Source organism: Clavelina lepadiformis, chromosome 1 (genome assembly GCF_947623445.1).
Source record: "Clavelina lepadiformis chromosome 1, kaClaLepa1.1, whole genome shotgun sequence".
NCBI classification, from domain to species: domain Eukaryota; kingdom Metazoa; phylum Chordata; class Ascidiacea; order Aplousobranchia; family Clavelinidae; genus Clavelina; species Clavelina lepadiformis.
Window position 1 is genome coordinate 23703336 of NC_135240.1, and position 18102 is coordinate 23721437.

At 35.4% G+C, this 18102-nt stretch overlaps 2 protein-coding genes across 3 annotated transcripts; both read left to right on the forward strand.

Moving 5' to 3' along the window:
• Window positions 1-1792: 1792 nt before the first annotated feature.
• LOC143470367 (uncharacterized) lies at window positions 1793-5041 on the forward strand. The gene is made up of 10 exons (XM_076968451.1): window positions 1793-2030; window positions 2170-2295; window positions 2397-2601; window positions 2689-2799; window positions 2886-3089; window positions 3223-3372; window positions 3518-3680; window positions 3803-3905; window positions 4104-4215; window positions 4304-5041. The coding sequence occupies exons 1-10, from the start codon at window positions 1872-1874 to the stop codon at window positions 4399-4401; spliced, it is 1431 nt and encodes a 476-aa protein (XP_076824566.1). The 5' UTR covers window positions 1793-1871; the 3' UTR covers window positions 4402-5041.
• Window positions 5042-6650: 1609 nt separating this feature from the next.
• On the forward strand, window positions 6651-17751 carry LOC143450198 (CUGBP Elav-like family member 2). 2 transcript variants are annotated; one of them, XM_076950649.1, is made up of 13 exons: window positions 6651-10154; window positions 10588-10662; window positions 12321-12587; window positions 12693-12775; window positions 13070-13216; window positions 13376-13486; window positions 13766-13909; window positions 14143-14215; window positions 14328-14492; window positions 14850-15059; window positions 15131-15193; window positions 15489-15632; window positions 15929-17751. In XM_076950649.1, the coding sequence occupies exons 2-13, from the start codon at window positions 10641-10643 to the stop codon at window positions 16054-16056; spliced, it is 1557 nt and encodes a 518-aa protein (XP_076806764.1). In that variant the 5' UTR covers window positions 6651-10154; window positions 10588-10640; the 3' UTR covers window positions 16057-17751. The 2 variants fall into 2 exon arrangements, with proteins under 2 accessions (XP_076806764.1, XP_076806772.1); XM_076950657.1 differs by having other exon boundaries at window positions 6652-10154; window positions 12417-12587.
• The last annotated feature ends 351 nt before the right edge of the window (window positions 17752-18102 follow it).

Genomic DNA, 18102 nt, shown 5'->3' on the forward strand with positions numbered 1-18102 from the left:
CAATGAGAGCCGCAAGAAAGTTACCTTGGAGCCGCATGCGGCTCTAAGAGCCGCGGTTGGGAACCACTGCTCTATATGCATGTCTGTCTTGACTACTCTAGTTCCACAACAAATGTCAAAAATGTGTTGGAGCCAATTTGTGATGTAATGAGAGAAAGGCATTTCGTAACGGACGGCTGAGACAAATTTAGAAGAACTATTTTTGTCAAGTTTCACCATGACAATATACCCATTCAAAGGCGACAACTGTTATGGTGGTTATCATTTAATTTAGATCATCCACGAGTACAATTAGGCACAATATTATTTAGGAAACAATGAACAATGTTGAACAGTTATTTCTAAAAGATCCATAACAAGTTGAAAGCAGAAAGCCGTAAGTTTTTGTTGAAGTAAAGAATATTGAAATCCGGTTATCAAAGCTGAAGATACAGAGCCGTTGAAATTCGGCTAAATTTGCTGATTTTGGAATTCTTTCCCTCGCTTGCGCTGTTTAAGCGGACACAAACTTCAGGTCAATTGTGCAGTAATTTAATGGCTATATGAGTAAGTGGCCTTGTGAGGTTCGCGTCTTTAAACGACGTCCTTTATACCCAAATGTCCTCCGTGCTGTCTGAATATTCTTTGAACTTGGTTGACATGATGCAAAGTGTGTCTTACTCTTACATCCTTGTCTGCTAAGGCTCTATCCACTTATTTGTACAAGACCAGTCAGCATTTTGAGTGCTTGTGGAGGCCAGGGACTCCAAGAAACGCAGTTTGAAACGTTTAATGTCCTCGTTTCTTGACCAATTTCTTTGTCAAAGTAGCTCGCTACATCGCCAAGCAAAATTCGTCGTTTTCTATAAATTATATAATCATTTCATCAGAGTGTTTGTACGATTACTCCACAAAGCCCATGACTACTTCTAGACTCCGTTCTTCCGCTTGTTTTGCCGTAGTTATTCCAGAAATTGTCGTTTTTACCGATTTCTGGATTTCGATTTTTCAGTTGTCCACTTTCCAAATTTCCAAGACATTAATCGAATTATTCGATAAAATATTCGGCCTCCGTGTTTTACGCGTTCGCACAATCAAGAATCCATTTAATTTTTTAAACGATTTTTAATTGACCGCTTTTCGTCACTCTCTCAACAAGATTTTGGCTTCATCGGACCAAGAGCTATGTTAGTTTTTGTTCTGGCTACTGAGCCTGAAATTACCAGCGATAAAGCCAAAGTAAACCCAAGAGAGGCATTTCATGTGATGGCCTACGGCGGTCATAGTTCTCTAACACACGTCATACCACGGCGAACTGGTTTTTATTAGCTGATATTGTTCACTGTATGACAAGTACTTTTGAGTGTTGTACTGTGTGTTGTAACGTAAACAAAAAGTTTCCTAATTGGTTATTGTTATATGCAAGGCCATTCTTTGGTGGTTTATCAACTGTAACTAAGAAATAAAGGCAGCTGACATGGTATTTTAACACAGGAAAATACGTGACCTTTTACAGTGTACCGTAAGGATGAATCCACAGAGAGACTCCTTGAGAGCGTATTTGAAGTTTGTTTCACTTACCTATCTAGCCCGCTTCTCGGTTAAGTTACACAAACGCAAAATTTGCTCCTGAGAAATTTCAACGCAAACCCAGCTTTATTTAAGATCAGCTCTAAAAGTATACCTATATTTTGCATTCTACACAAAAGTCATGCTGTACCTTTGTAAACAAATAGCTTAGGAAATTGCTCTATAAGTCGTTTGAAGCTGATTAATTGGCATTTGGTAAATTCATTTCTTACATTTTATCTTTTTTTGTTTATTTGTATCAGGCGTGTGTGCTGAAAATAATCCTGGATAAGAAAAATCTGCTGTGTTGGTCTCTGTCAGACATGACTCTGTTCAATGAAAGACAAAGATATATAGGCTTAATGCTGGTTTTTGTGAACATGCTTTCACCAATACTTGGGCAACACTTCCCTAGTACCGTACAGTACAAGGCCAAAAAACTTTATGAAATGCAATTGGATTTAGAACCAACTTCAGTGAAGGTACAGTTGTTAAAGAAAGATAGATGGTTTTGGGTCAAACATTATATGTTGCTGTGCCAGTAAAGCTATAGGTAGTCTGCTGGCTATAAACAACCACTTAATGTCGGATCAAACCTGATGCTTATCAACTGACTTCCAGATACTTCGAGATCCAAGATACAGCAGTGAAGTCACTCCAGTATTTGACTTGGCTTTTATGGCTTTTCAACCGAGGAGTGAAATTCGAAAAATCAGCGATTTGACTGTTCGTGTTAATGAACCTCAGGTAAATCTTGTTCCTTTCCAACTATATAATTGAGAAGACCTTTACCTATTTTTGCCGTAAGAATTTTATAGCTCGACTAGCATAAAATCTGTCCGGTTTAGGAAATGGCCGATTACGCCAGAACAATAACTGGCGAGATTCATATCCCTGTGCCTAACAATGTCGGCGTGCTTCCTCCAAATACTTTAGATAGACAGCCACCTTACGTTTGGTGGGTAGCAGCCGGCGCATTGGGTCCTAGCAGTGCATTTGCAAGTAGTACTGGTGCAATTTACTTGATTGACAAATCTAAACCGACGGAATGGAGTGAGTTTCAAAATTACCGTTAAGCAGAAATATCGGCTACTGCATACAACTGCGCAAAGGCACTCAACATTTAATACTTTGTTATAGAACCAGTACCAATATACAGGAAAAACAACGTTGGATTTTCTCATGTGGAATGGATTGATATGGATCTGGATGGGAAAAAAGATTGTGTTACTATTAAAGGACAATCCAATCGTGAGTTTTTTTAGTATAGCCAATATTAAAAGTTTTAAAATGTATTGACACAGCTGGACAGCAGTGGTAGTTTTATTCTTACACAGGAGGACAGTTGATTTGGTTGCGGCAACCTATAACCGATTCGGGGACCTGGCAAGCATTTCCGATATCAAACGTAACTGTTGATGTTGGTGGAACCGATTTCAAGATGATGAGAGTGAAAGTACCCCGCAGACCAAATAAGGAACGTGTTTTGTTCATTGTAGCAGGACTGAGAACGGCAACGCTTACAGCATATTGGGTGGACGGTATGTTCATCTAAAATATTTTTGCGTTCTCTGGTTTCTATTCCCAACAAAACGAGGTCCATAAAAGGGTACAACGCACGTCAAATAGCACTTGCTTTTAACGCAATAAGTTTTATTGCTTGTTATCACGCAGATGAAGACAACGACTGGACACAGGTTAATCGAATTCAATCAACCATTATTGCCCGTTCCGAATCTTATGTAAGCGTCGAAATCGTTGATATAAATGCAGATGGAAGGGACGACATTTTGACTTCAGCAGCTGCTGCAGCAAATCGGCCAGGTTACGATTGGGGTCCTTGCGGTTATATGTGGAAAGATGCACTTCGCATCTTGGGGATAATTTTATTGAATTCATTCCAAAGCTTTTAAATCAAACTGAACGAATTCTTTGATGACATTAATTATCTTATTGTTTTTTACTAAAGGTCGTCTTCTTGCCTTCGAACTGCCAAAAGCTGGATTCGGAACCGGAGGAGAGTGGAGAAAACGTATCTTGAACGAGTGGACGACGCCAGCCACCAACTACAGGACGATAACTCCAGGTCCTGCTTATGTGTTTTGGATCCAGACCAGAGAAAGACAGGCGTCGTAAGCATACATGTTTGACTGTTAACGTAGCTGGTCGACCATCGTCTTTATTTTTAATATGCTGTAAACTGAGCAAAATATATCCATTAATGAGCTATATGCGAGTAATAAAAACTCTATAGAAAGAAACCTCACATCCTAGTATCTGGAGCCGATGACGGGAAGGCCTATATTGTGTCTCCGAAATCATGGAGCCCCTACCAGTGGGATTACTCGGAGTCTACGGTTTGTTAAAGTCAATTTCAATGAAAGATTATGTTTCGCTTGAACAAGTTTGCTGTAAATTCAATGTTTTTAATATAACTCCTATGTATTACAATGTTTTGGATATTGCTCTTTACGAGCACATTATTCATTACCAAAGTCACCTACTTGGTTTTGTGATTATGCAAATGCAGTTAGTTTGTTTCACTTGCATTTCAGATATTTTCTGGTGATAAATCGGTTGGCATTCCAGCAATTCACGATGTGGATGGGGATGGTAAGGCTGAAATATTTATTCCCGAAGGACGAACGATCCACGTGATGAAATACCGTAAGTCATAAATTGCGCTCACTGCTATATTCATGGTCTCATGATAAAAGATTTCATTAATGCACAGAAATCTATTTTTCTTCTGCAGAAATTGACAATGCAAGTTGCAGAACTCGCCATTCCTGGACTGTACAGTTTATTTTGATGTTCTTTGCAATTTACTTGATAAAATACTCTTTTATGTAACCATTGTTTGAATATTAACAAGCACTTCTGTTTCATTAACGTATTCGCTATTTGTTTTTATTTGTTCTGTTTACTATGTCTACTTATTGTATTTTGTAGGTTGATTTAATTCCCCTTTACAAGCTTTTTTGTGGAACTGTAAGATTGGAGCATTTGCTAACCATTTGCGAACGTTTCTATATTAGGGTTGGGACCCCGCGAAAACCCAATCATGTTTCCCGGAATTTTAGCCATTTTTTCCAATCCCAATCCCAGATTTTTTTGTCTTAATATCCCGGGAATTCTGAGTTAACGTTTTATCAGTTCAATATTGCTTGATACATGATTATTTTGGCAATGTTTTGTAAATAAACATGTTTTGTTTTGATTATATGTATACACTTTTTACTTTGTTAATCCCGAAAAGTCCCGGGATTGTAGGGTAAAAATCCCGGGATTTCAAATTTAGTCCCGAAATCCCAACCCTAATTTATTTTGATTATTTCATTGTGTTGCAGCTCAGTGCACTATAAAGAGAGTATATAATTCTTTTGCCTCGTATACACTCGATACTGATAACTTACAATCTAATGTTTGATCGTGGCTAAACCATGATGATGAAGTTTATAGCAAAATAAAAACAATAGGTTGGCACTCTGAAGGTTAACTTCATTGTTGATTTTTCTACACGAGCTTTCGCAAACATAAGCTTGCTTCTTCAGATGTATCACGAAAAATGAAATTGAAATCTAATCAAATCTAATGACGAAATCTAATACTTGCAATACTCAATTAGTCAATTAGACCTTGGAACTGAGAGACGATTATGATGTCATATTGCAAACGTTTTGGCGATCTTTGTTTGAGGTGCCTACCAGCTTTATCAAACTACCATCACAAAATAACAATTTACCTAAGATTTTTTGAGCTTTTTCAAAATCTTGGCTCCTTTATAGCTAAATTGCAATAATACAATAAAACAAAAAAAAAGTTGACAATTAGTTGACAATTCCTGCCAGAAAAAAAAACTGTTAATAGTTAAAATGCGTTTTTTTTTGCTAGGCCTATTACGTTGTGTGCTGCAAATTATGTTCGAGAGCACAGTTTTTACAAAATGAAATAAAGTTAGATCAAAGTCAGTCAATAAAGTAGATAAAGTCAGAGGTGGGTAGTCGGTACTTTCAAAGTACTGTCGGTAACGGTACCGATACTTGTCAAAAATGTACCGACGGTTCCGGTATTCGGTAGCCTACTATTTTAAAAAAGTAGTTTGGTACTTTGTTGGTACTCGATACCGGTACTTTTTGTGTAAAAGATGCTGCTGCAAATCCAATGTTTGCCGCTATTATGCCCTGGTAAAGGTTACTCCAGGTCAAAACATATGTGACGTTAATCGTTTGCAATTTTACTTGACATTTTTCGATTAAAAAAGATCAACAGTTGTTAAAATTAGTATTAAGGATTGATTAACATGTATTTTTGAAAACATACTTGTTAAAATTTTAAAATTATCACGTGAAAAGTACCGAGTACCGGGACCGACTGAAATTTCTTGAAAAAAGTAATTCGGTACAGAGACTCGGTACTTTTCTTCAAAAGTACCGACGGTACCGGTAATGGTACTAAAAAAGTACCGTGGTACAGTAATTCGGTACTATAGTACCGCGGTACTTCCCACCTATGGATAAAGTGTATCATAGCAAGATGTGTAACTATGTATGAATAATAGGGTTTTGGGATAAAGCTCCTGTAGGTTAAGTTGGCTATATATTCTTAGTTAAAAATGAAAAGTAAGCTCATGTTGGATGCCGTTAGAAGTCATTTTCCCGTGGCTTTATCAATCATCAATCATTTTATTTTTTGTTAAACGTGTGGTTAAGGACGAAAAATGAAGCCAGTTGTTAACAACATGAGCTAATAAAAAGGAAAAAATGACAGAGCCGAAAAAGCTTAAGATGTGCTCAAAAATAATTAAGCTGATAAATGCTGGTAACAACGAGCATGACCACTGAACTGAAAATAACCAATGACTTAAAACGATACTTTACAAAAATGTACATGTTGCCAAAATTTAATATTTAGTTCTTCGGTACTGGGATTTACAATACATGCCCCAAGATTAAACCTGTTTGTAAACAAAAATGTTCAAATTCATACGCAAAAACTGCGCCGAGACTAAGATGACCATTCATGGAAGATTTGTTATTTTGTTGTCATTTTCTATTTGTAACCTTTGACCTGTTCGCCCAAGGTAACAAGGCCCATTTGCCAGTTATGCTGGAATGGTGGTTTACGGTACTGTGCTTTGTGACTAAACTAACCAAGCAAGTTGAGATATGCCATTATATATTGATTTAAGGGACTTATTAAACTAAGACAGATTGATATAATGCTTAAATATAAACGTAATTGTTTCATTAAATCTACGTCTTTATTCTGTGGTCAGCAGGTCCAGCATAAGCAAATAAGGCTAAACTAAACTGCTTTTTCTGGGCTAATACCGGCTGACCAAGTGACCGTTACACCTATATTGTACCCACAGATCTATATAGGGTATGCATTAAGTGTGGTAGATAGCTTGGTGGTAGATAGCCCGTTTGCCCGACTAAAATTAACTTATGGCAGTTTTCCACCGGAAATCGTGTGTGAAATTGCAAAGACACTTGAAATTTCTATGTGGCTACACTACATACATTGAAACATTACTGAATTTATCGGCCGCTATAGCCGTACTGGTAGACTAGCTTATAACCTAGTTATTTTAAATCGGGCAAGGACTTTTCTGAGTCCCAAGATAAAAAGATAGATTAACATATGATACCATTGGCTCAGCTGGAAAGTACAGTAGTTTTTAATGAGAAATCTGGCGTGCTAAGGTGCAAATTGTAGTATGATGGCATGTACTGTAGCTTAAATTTTTTTTGTTAAAAATTAACATTCAAACAACCACTTTTTCTTTGTTTATTTGTTATAATTTGGCGTTAAGGTAACAAAGTTCGGCATACATGTTGATGAATCTCATGTTTACAGGTGTCTCACTGTCAATTATGGACCATTCGCTTATTTATCTAATTATGAATTGGCGTTTAAGAGACCAGCCTTTTCTTATTATTATATATTCTTATTCTATTATTATATTTTATTCTTATTATATATTCTTAAGGCTAATACAAATCTGCTAGATAAAAAGATCTATTGTGCACATCGATTTATTTTATGCTTGCAGGTGCCACAATTTCCATTATGAATTGCAGACAAACTCTGTTTAGGACCTCAACACTTCGAGTGAAATTTTTGAATTAAAGCAGATTAAATATAACATTTTGCAATAGATGTAAAAGCACCACTCTTCCTGGGTGCTTCTACAAAATTGCATATTTGAAAGAAACTATGGTGAAACTTTGCCAACACTTAGGCCTAATCATTTTTTCGCATGCGTAGTGCTTCTAAATAGTTTCTTTCTTAACTCCTGAAAGTTTTTCCCATCTATTTAATTATCATTACTTTTCCAGATATTTTATAGTTATACGCTAACCCAGTTGTCAGTATTATGAAGCATATGCTTTACTGCTTTAACGCAGAGGTATCAATATTAATATGTATTGATATATCGATCCTGATTGGTTGTATGGCAAGCAATAGAAGACTTTTCAGTATATTGATAAGTTTATGATAGCATGGTGTCTTAATTTTATTGTAGTGAAAGATATGTCATGGGTTATAATTGGACAAACTGCTTAAAGAGGTGTACCGTAGATTACTTTATATTTTTACAAGATTTTAGGGGCAGAAATTTTTATTGTAAAGTTCACGCATCATGTCTTTTGGTGCATTTTCTTGCTGTGGCGCATTGTAACTTCTATCCTTTTTACATCAAGCAAGGATGTAAGAAGGGTTACTGGAAAAAAGTGTTCCCAATTAATGGTCTGAAATTTTTGTCCTAATATCGTACTTTAATTTCTTAAATTTTGTATTTTGTATTTAATTTCTTAAATTCAGTTACGATTACTTATACTGCTTGACTTCAAATTACAGAATAGTTGTCAGTAAATATACTACAGATAGATTTTGCTCAATATTGCTCTTAGAGTAATTGTGAAGCAGTTATTGCTGAAAGTATGAATTTACAAATTTACCACCATTTATGATGGATGTGGCACGGATTAGGACGTCGCAATACAAAATGAACATTATTGATGACTGGCATTTATATCAAGTATCGTAGGCAATTAGTATGAGGTGATGCTTATTTTTAGCATGTAGAAATGTCATAGGTGACAATAAATGTACTAATTGAGTATTCGTGTTTGTCTGGAAATTGTTGGTACCAGAATTAGTACGAAGACTGAGTTGTCTGAGCTTATAATCTGTTTTTATCAGTAAAAATGCACCAAGCACGAATTAGGTTAGGCTCAACAAGCAAAGATGTCGTTGTTGTGCTTTTAAGTACATATGAACTATACCTATTTTTAGTCACTTCAGCAGGACATTTTATTTATACTTGCAAAAAGGAGTATAACTGTGCATCATTAGACATTTAATTAATACCGTAAATTATTCTCATACAAGATAAGTTAGCTATCTAGACATAGTACTAACGTGTTACATAAAAATCGAACTCAAATGACTGTGTCTGTATGACTGTACAGTATATATGATTTGTATATTCATTAATCTGTATATACATCGAATCGAAATACATATAGCACGTTACGGGAACAAGATTATACCTTCTCATTTGAGCGCTGTTTGCGTCGCTTACATTGCTTAATATAAGATGTTATAGAAATTGGCAAGAAATGAACACAGTGATATTGAAATAGGAAACAGAAACTGAGTTAACTTAACGATGACAAAAAGACGATAGACCACCAAAAGGGTGGTGGGTCCTCTAGTTCATACTAACTTGTGTTAACTACTGCATTGTTAGCACTTTGGCTGAAATTGTCAGGGTGTTTACACGTCCTGTCAAATGAAATGTTCTTGATTACATAACTAAATTAATGCTGCTGAGTAGGCAAAATTTTTTAGATCTACAAAGGTCACTGATTTGGATATATATGCAAGGATTGAAATTGATTAAAACTGAGTCCTAAATAATAGCTTTTTGCTGAACAAAATGAGAATGCTTGGATGGAAACCTGGAAGGCTTTTGATTTGCATGTTTTGTTAGTATAATGCTTATCAGCACTTTCTACTTTATTTGTGTTTGATTTTCTGATCTTTAGTGCTGGGATGCCTTTATAAGCCAGGTCTGCACCAGACACCAGTGAAAATTCTGAGTTTGCTCTACAGACCCATATACCCATACCTAAGTTTTATAATGTCTTCCATAACTCATATGTTAAGCATGTGCTTATGCCTATTCTTCAGGGTTGCACATGATAGCTCAATGCTTACACTGATTTTGCTTATATAAGCCTTGTTAATTTATGAGAATGCCTATTGTAAATTTACAAATCCTTTGTTTGTGAATCAGCAATGTTTTACGAAATATGTATGAAGATGCAAAGGAAAGAGCATTTGTAACCATAGTATTTGGCCTTAATATCAACGTACCAACATAGGCTATATATCTGTTTCGGGTTATTGGTACTTTGTAAGTATCTATGTAAGATATATTGCTATGAAATATTTAAAAGCAAACATCCTATATATACTCCTATTTAGAGTTAGAATTGACATTATGGTAGGTAGAATTCTGACTCGGGCTTGGATTTTGTGCTAATTAAAGTGAACGGTAATAATTCTGCTTACACAATCATCAATGATAAGTAAGTTCATTTGTGTCAATTGTGGATGTATTGTATATAAAAATTATTCCGTTTTTATGTAGCCTACTGTAGGCTATATATATATTATTACAACAGTGTAACCGATAATTGAAAAATGCATGAGTTATTTTTCAAAAAATTTTCAAAATGTTATTTTTATTATATATATGTACAGTATTACCAAAATTTGCTATTAAATTCACTTTTAAATTATACAGTCTCAAATTTATATTATTGTCATATAGGTCTAAGCATATAATATTTTCATACATTTAAACTACGACTGTAAGCTTTTACAAAACGAAAGCTATAGTAGAATTATCTGGTTTTATAACATGCATTGATTGCCAGATTGGTATGTTTTGTGCATTGTTTTTCTATTGACTTTAATACATAATAGCATTATATGTGATTATGTGTCATTTTGTTGCAGGTTGAATCTTCACAGTCATTTCTTTGTAACTGAAATTGAATTAAAGTTGTGCAATGATGAATGGAAGTTCATCAGGTATGATGCTTTTCTTCTGGTACATGTGGTTTATGCTGTTTATGTTTTTATCTGCATGATGTGGTATACAGTTAAACTAGAATTGCGTATTGTTTATGGATGTATGATACTATTCTGGATCATATGTCTTTAGCTGAAGTGTTAACATAGTACTTTTTAAAATATTTTGTAGATGTTAGGCATGGGCGTGCATGAGCTGACTTTTGTGTTTTTTTTATCTGGCGTGAACTTAACTTCGAATCGCTTAAAGATTTTGTAATTTGGCCAAATTATCAAGTCATTAAAAGCCAAACAAGACAGAAATAATAAAATCGCAGTCTATTATCTGGTTTTCATTTTAATGCTACGAGTGTATTCATCGCAAGTTTATTAGATAGGAGTCTTTTTGTGACCAACTGATTTTGGGGTCAAGTTTACAACTGTTAGCTCACATAATCATGAAAACTGAAATGAAAAAATTTGGACCTAATATGATTCTTTCAATATTGTTTCTTGATATGGGTATGCATTTGTATGATATTTGACTCCAGGTTTTGTAGTAGCCCAAATTTCTTTTAAGTGTTTTCCAACTTTTTTTGGAAATATTGTTGATATTGAGATACCGGCATTCACATTCCTTGTTATCTAACTTTGAAGTACAGCATATTATTCTAGCTGTTATTTTTTGCATGCCTACTAAAATGTTAAAAATATGACCTTTAACAGCACATGTATAATTTTTCAATCGTTCTGTGGATGGTGTATCTTGAGATGTTTTTTTTAACTTCTAACGCTATGTTATTTAAACTTTATGTCCCATGCCCTACCATGACTTAAAGACGGTGTTATGAACCATCATAGTTTTAGCCAAAAAACTGATTGGAATCATAAAGTTTTAACCTAAATCTAGCCATCTTCTCGCTACATTAATGCGCTGACTGCATTACAGTCTATTAGCATAACCGATCCAATTTCGCTACATTGATTAAATGAAGTGTTTGCTCAACACATTTTTTAAAGAAAATGGTAGTAACATTGAAGAGATTGTTCTGCCATCCTTATAATTTTATGGGTATTTTTGCGATCTGCTTCTGCCCTGTTTTAAAGTGTAAAGCTATGAAAAGGATCGAAAATTAGTGTTTTAAATATTAATTCACATGATACTCAAAAGATTAACGCACCCCTTGGCCACATTGGTAAACAATGATTTAGCATGTTGTAAATTTTGCAAAAATTTTAATGTAATCAAATGCAATGTTTGTTGCTTAACCAAGATAAATTTTGAAATACTGGAAATTTTTATGAAATGCCAACTTTATTTGTAGATTTGTGTCTACTTTATACACTTAAAATGCTGATTTTCTGATTTAACACATATGTTTTGTTTAATTATTTTGCATTGTTTCCTGTGATCTTCGATGAACTCTGTCTTGTGGTGTCCTCCACCTATTGTCATCGACATTCACTCTCCCATGTTCAATATGTGTTGGTGTTTGTATTTCTCAATGGTGGTAACATTTCATTACTTCCACATCACCATACTTTGCATGCTCTTTCACTTCAATGTTGTGTTTGTCCAATGCTCATTTTGTCAAATATATAATTAAACTAATCATGCTTGATTATGCTCTTCTGCAATAAACACTAACTAACCGTTATAACTTTGAATAACCGCTCAGATGAACCACCACCTAACAAGCTTGCAAAAATTTCATCCATCTCAAGCATGAGTGAAAGCATATTCTTAGACATTAATTTTCCTCAAAATGATTCAGGAATTTCTGCTGTAAAACATGACGACCAACCAGACCCTGATGCGATTAAAATGTTTATTGGACAAATCCCAAAAACTTGGGGTGAAGTTGAGGTCCGAAAGCTGCTCGAAGTCTATGGACCAATTTATCAACTTAACATTTTAAGAGACAAGGGGAGTGTAATTAGTAAAGGTTTGTCCCAACTTTAATTGTTTTTCATGATTCAAAGCAATATATACTTGTTAAGAACAGTAGCGTATTTGTTCTCCTGCCCTTTTAATTGCTTTTGTATACCAGGTTGCTGCTTTGTGACATTTTACACAAGAAAGGCTGCATTGGACGCGCAGAATGACTTGCACAATGTTAAAACTTTACCAGGCGTAAGTTATTTCATGCAGAATACCTTATGTTTCATTCTTACCAAGTGCACAAATTTGCTTGCATTGATATGCTGCAGTATGTGCAATATGTACTTAACAAGTTACAGTACCGATATACACATATTCTTTAAGATTCAATTTTGTAAGCTATGCAGTATGCAAGGCCAACAAATAAATTGTCAATTAACATACGATTTTTAACCCTATAATTGGTTTTGGTGTGATTACTGAACTAAAAGTTTGCGCAAACTGAGTGGAAATTTACTGTGTTTTGTTGATATATTTTTTGTGTAGGTACATCACTGTGTTCAAATGAAACCGGCTGATTCAGAGAATAAAAGCGAGGACAGAAAGCTTTTTGTTGGAATGCTTTGTAAATCGCTGACGGAGCAAGATCTACGAATGATGTTTAATCCTTTTGGAAACATTGAAGAATGCAGAGTACAGTATTTTTATATATATAGCTACCAGTACTATAATGCACTTGTATTGCTGCAATTAAATCACTAAGATATTTGTTGGATCCAATTACATTGTTGCAATGCGACCTGCATTTTCTATACATTATTTTAATGCTTAATTCTGTGGTCGTTTGTGTAGATTCTGATGAACCCGGATGCTACTAGCAAGGGTTGTGCGTTCATAACCTTCTCAAAACGAATTTCTGCACAAAATGCAATTCGTCATATGCACCAATCAACGACGATGGAGGTTAGTTATGCTTCCTGTGTACCTTGTGTTTTGAATAATGATAATTACCATCTTTTAGTCATTGAACCAAATTATTTTTGTTGAAGTCTTTTATTTTTTTTATATGTATGCATGAGATGTACAATAAATAGTTTTTGCTTTCAACGTATCAGCACATGTTTGAAATTAGTGGATAGACACTTTGTGGGGTGCACACTTTGCATGTTTATTGCATATGCTGTCATAGTAATCACCGAAATGATTTTGATTGAATGCATTGATTCAACTTACTGTTGACAGGGTTGTTCAGCCCCCATCGTTGTAAAGATAGCTGATTCACCAAAGGACAAGGAGAGGAAGAAAAACCAAATGCAGTTTGCTCAACAGCTTAACCAAATAACTAACCAATGGAAAACTCTTACCGGTTTAGCTGCATTAGGCCCGGTACGTTTTTCAACAAATAAAACAGTGCTTTTTTTGCATTGAAATTATTTGTGGATAGGTATATTATATGTCATATTTTTTAATAGAAAATGGTAACTGAATGACTATAACAGATCAATAACCACATCATGCCGCCACCAGCAGCAATAACAAACTAATAATAAATCAATAGCAATATCATAGCAATATAATCATAATCCTTGATACTTTGCACCAATGCATTTCTAATGTAGGTTCTTCAAAGTCTTGCGTCCTGTAACAATCAATTGAATTTAGGCTCAAACGGAAATAACAACCAAATGACTGGTAAGATTTAAGCCAGAAAAGGAATCATGTCACCTGTATACTAGTTTGTTATTTAGGTTAAATATTAAGGTTAATTCTCAGAGCTGTTACATAGCAAATTCTATACATTCAGGAGGCCTGAACCAGACTCAAGTACAACAAGCACTTGCACTGGCCGCTGCTGCACAAACCCTTCTAAACAACCCACAAGTTGGCCTGAATACTCTGAACCCAAATGGTGCATCAAGTAGCCATATTGGCTCGTCTATGGGCTCCCAGATGGGTTCTGCAAGTCCAAGTGGGTTTTTTGTTGTTTGCTATAATTGGTTGCATTCTAAAGTCATTGTTTAATGTTGATATATGGTGCATATTTAAAGTTTCATTAAATTGTGTCAACATCATCACAGTAATTAGAAAGAAAATGCTTGTGATCGCCAAATTGCCCAATTTGTTGTTTGCTACCCGTTTAAACTAAGCATATTTATTATTTAATATTATTTATTTTCGAAACAAATTGTTCAAATTCGTAGGGATTGCAATTCAGATTGGGGTTGGCCGCAATTGAAAGTTAAATAAGTAAAATTTGAAATATGCGAACTGTTTTATATGCCAGCTATAGCCAAGTACTTGATGTCCGTTCTTTAACTTGTTACAGCGCCATTTCCAAGCGGTTCGATAAACAATGGTTTTGGTTCTGGGTGTTCAAGCACTAGTCCACTGGAGCAAATTGGATTACTAAATTCTTCAAGTGTGGGCACTGTGGGTGTAGATATGGGGCATTCGTCTGCCACTTCGTCATCAGCAGCTGCTTTCAATCCTACCATAAACATGCTGGCCAACATGGCTGCTTTTGCTCAACCTAGCTGTAAGTTTACAAGCTATATGTTGCTTAATATTTTTTCACTTTAACTTCTTCTGATCATATATCCTATGCAGCTCAGTACAACCACACAATGTTACCACATCAAAATAATTCGCCTGTTGGAAGTCACAAAGAAGGTTTGTATTTTTGCTTTGTCTTAGCTATAATTTTGCTACTCATACAATACTACTGTATATAAGTTTTATTCTTTTTGAAAATTATTGTTTGCCGCAAAAGTAACTGCTCTCTTTAACTTCTATACTTTCTTCATACAAAGAAAGTCAAGCAACCCTTTTACCTTATACCGTTAGTAATTGTGATGCATAAATATGCAGGTAGTAATATGTTTATCTACACAGATTGATACACAATTACGCATTATAGTTTAGAAGAAGTTAGCCAGTTAACATTAGATGCATGTAATTCCATCAGGTCCAGATGGTGCAAATCTTTTCATTTATCATCTGCCGACACAATTCACCGACCATGATCTCATGCAAGCATTCATGCCGTTTGGATCGATCGTGTCCGCCAAAGTCTTTATCGATAAGCAGACCAATCTAAGCAAATGCTTTGGTATGTATTACTAGTTGTTATATGTGAGATAGGGAGCATGGATGTTGTTTTACAAGTTATTCATCGTGCTTTTTACTTTTTTCTGAGGAGATGAATAGGTTTGTATACAATTGTTTGACGCTGGCATATCTTAGAAGCCTGAGTTTTAAAATTAGGACTTACCTGCAGTATACCTACCTCTCCGTTAAAGACAGTAAGGTTGTAACATGTTAATGAATGAGGCTGCTGTGTAAAAGGATTTCTGCATCCTTGTATTAGAATACTCTTGTGTGAAACTGCTCTTCTCTGTGCTGTAGGCTTCGTAAGCTACGACAATCCTACGTCTGCCGAACATGCCATTCATGTGATGCATGGTCATCAGATTGGCATGAAGCGACTCAAGGTTCAATTGAAAAGAGGTAAAGGGGACAGCAAGCCGTATTAGTGACTGTAAGTTCCATCTTAATACGAAAAAGTTCCTGCGTATGTTTTTGCCGCGGAAATGTTGTTTTGCACAATCTTTTACATCAGTATTAAGTTACTGTGAACACGTGTTCGGTATACTTGATATGGTTCCAAAATGTCCCATTTTTCTTACCCTTATCTTCTACGACCAAGCATATATATATAGCCTCTGTTATGTTTATCAATCTCTAGTAAAAGTTTTCTTGGTGCCACTGTGTGCTTGGTGCACAGTATTAATCACAATTTCCCATCTGTTTATTTTTCTTCGACGCTTCTTTGCTACGTTCTGTGCGTTTTATCAAACATTGTTATAAAAAAACACAAGCGGCTTCACATCAGATGTAAATAGTATTGATGTTTACCAAAACTAGTTTCGGCCGGAATAGGCACGTGATCTTGCTGCTACATCGTTCATTGCATTGTGTCAAATATTTTATGTCCAATTACCGCGTACGAAATTCTTTACAGTTCTAAGGAGAATTGCGTCGTTGACAAAGTGCGGGTCAACAAATGTTTGTTTACATGTATTCATTTTAGTGGCTTTCTTTACACAGTGTTAAATTCTTGCATGTGTTTTCTGTTCTTCTCGTTGTTGTTGTTTTTTGTCGCTTTCATATTCCGATTAGAATTCGGTTCAGATTCGGCCGAACTTTTTCGTTCTATCGATTATTCGGCCGAAGCTAGCCGTTAATCTGCGCTTACTTTCGATGTAAATTTTTAAAGCAAAATTAGAAAATAAGATTGCGCACTCAGCCTTCTTTTGTTGTTACTTAACGTGCTCGTAATGTGTATCTTGTCGCTACCTAGTTAAATTACCCATAATTTATTATATTTCTGTTTAAATGTGCATTTGTGTGTATATAGTGAAAATTCTATCTATATAAATCTATATATTCTAGTTCTCAAAGTTTCAAAAGCTTGTTGTTTTAAGCTGTTGTGTGTTTCGTGCACGTATGCTGCGTGTGAAGTTAGCGTTTACCTTCAGTCGTACCGTTCAAACTTACGCTATCTTTGAAACGCCGGTGCGCGTTATTTAAAGGGTTTGCATTTCATATGTAAACGCAAAGCTACCCTAACATTTTCACGATATTCTACGTCATATGTTGTAGCACTTGAGGCGTAAATCTACCTTACAAAATGTTGAACGTGAGGGTATGTATCTATACACTGTAAGAGATTGTTTTGTAGATTGTTTTGCTGAAGCTGTACTTTCAATTGATAAGTCCAACCGCGTTATTGATTCTGTTCATCTGTCGTGGCTACTATCGCTGTAATTGGCGATCTTTTAATAAACAGCAGCGCCATCTAACGCCTTCGAATAAGCACGCAGTCAAGAAAAAGGTTTTGGTTGGGCGCTTTTGGCTTTGATGTTATTATGAGTGTTCAGATGATAACGAGCGGGCTGCTGGTTCATTATTGTTCTTAAAATGTATTACGTTGTTGCATTTAGTCGTTTCGTGTTTTGTGATATTGAAGGTTTCTTGTTTGTTCTTACATTTTACTGTAGCGAGTTTTTTCTTGTTTTTTGATTTGATGTTTTACCGATATTATATCATTAATATTCTATTACCGTTTAAAAACAGCTTCGAAAATAACACGATATGTTAAATCTTCTCTTTCGTGTATTGACGTGTGCGTTTTTGTGTTGTCTTGAATAAAAGTTTATAAAATGTCACCGAGTGTCTACAATCGGCCGCGGGGTGGCGTCCGCGTGTTACTGCTGGCATCAATTTCTGACTGCAAATGACTGCAACGCTTGGATACATTGGATTTCGAAGTTTCCTCATAAACATTCTACCAACACGAAGTGTTTATCGACTATTTTGTTCTTGTTGGTATAATGCCTTTGCCAAGCTCTCCTAATTTTTTAAAAGCAGTAAACAACTAAAGATAGCACTTTTCGGGCGTAAGGTTGACGTACGTGTGTATACCACAATACCAAAAATGTTGATTCGCAAGCAAGCAAGCAAGGGCTTCATTTAAAGGAATACTTAAAAACCTTAGCGCGGTTTGCTGATCTACATAA

Bases quoted from the DNA above. Each gene is read 5' to 3' on its own strand.
- LOC143470367 (XM_076968451.1), top strand. From the start codon at position 1,872: ATGACTCTGTTCAATGAAAGACAAAGATATATAGGCTTAATGCTGGTT. The intron at 2,602-2,688 runs GTGAGTTTCAAA...ACTTTGTTATAG, and splicing joins ATCTAAACCGACGGAATGGA to AACCAGTACCAATATACAGG. The intron at 4,216-4,303 runs GTAAGTCATAAA...TTTCTTCTGCAG, and splicing joins GATCCACGTGATGAAATACC to AAATTGACAATGCAAGTTGC.
- LOC143450198 (XM_076950649.1), top strand. From the start codon at position 10,641: ATGATGAATGGAAGTTCATCAG. The intron at 13,487-13,765 runs GTTAGTTATGCT...TACTGTTGACAG, and splicing joins ACCAATCAACGACGATGGAG to GGTTGTTCAGCCCCCATCGT. The intron at 15,633-15,928 runs GTATGTATTACT...TCTGTGCTGTAG, and splicing joins CAATCTAAGCAAATGCTTTG to GCTTCGTAAGCTACGACAAT.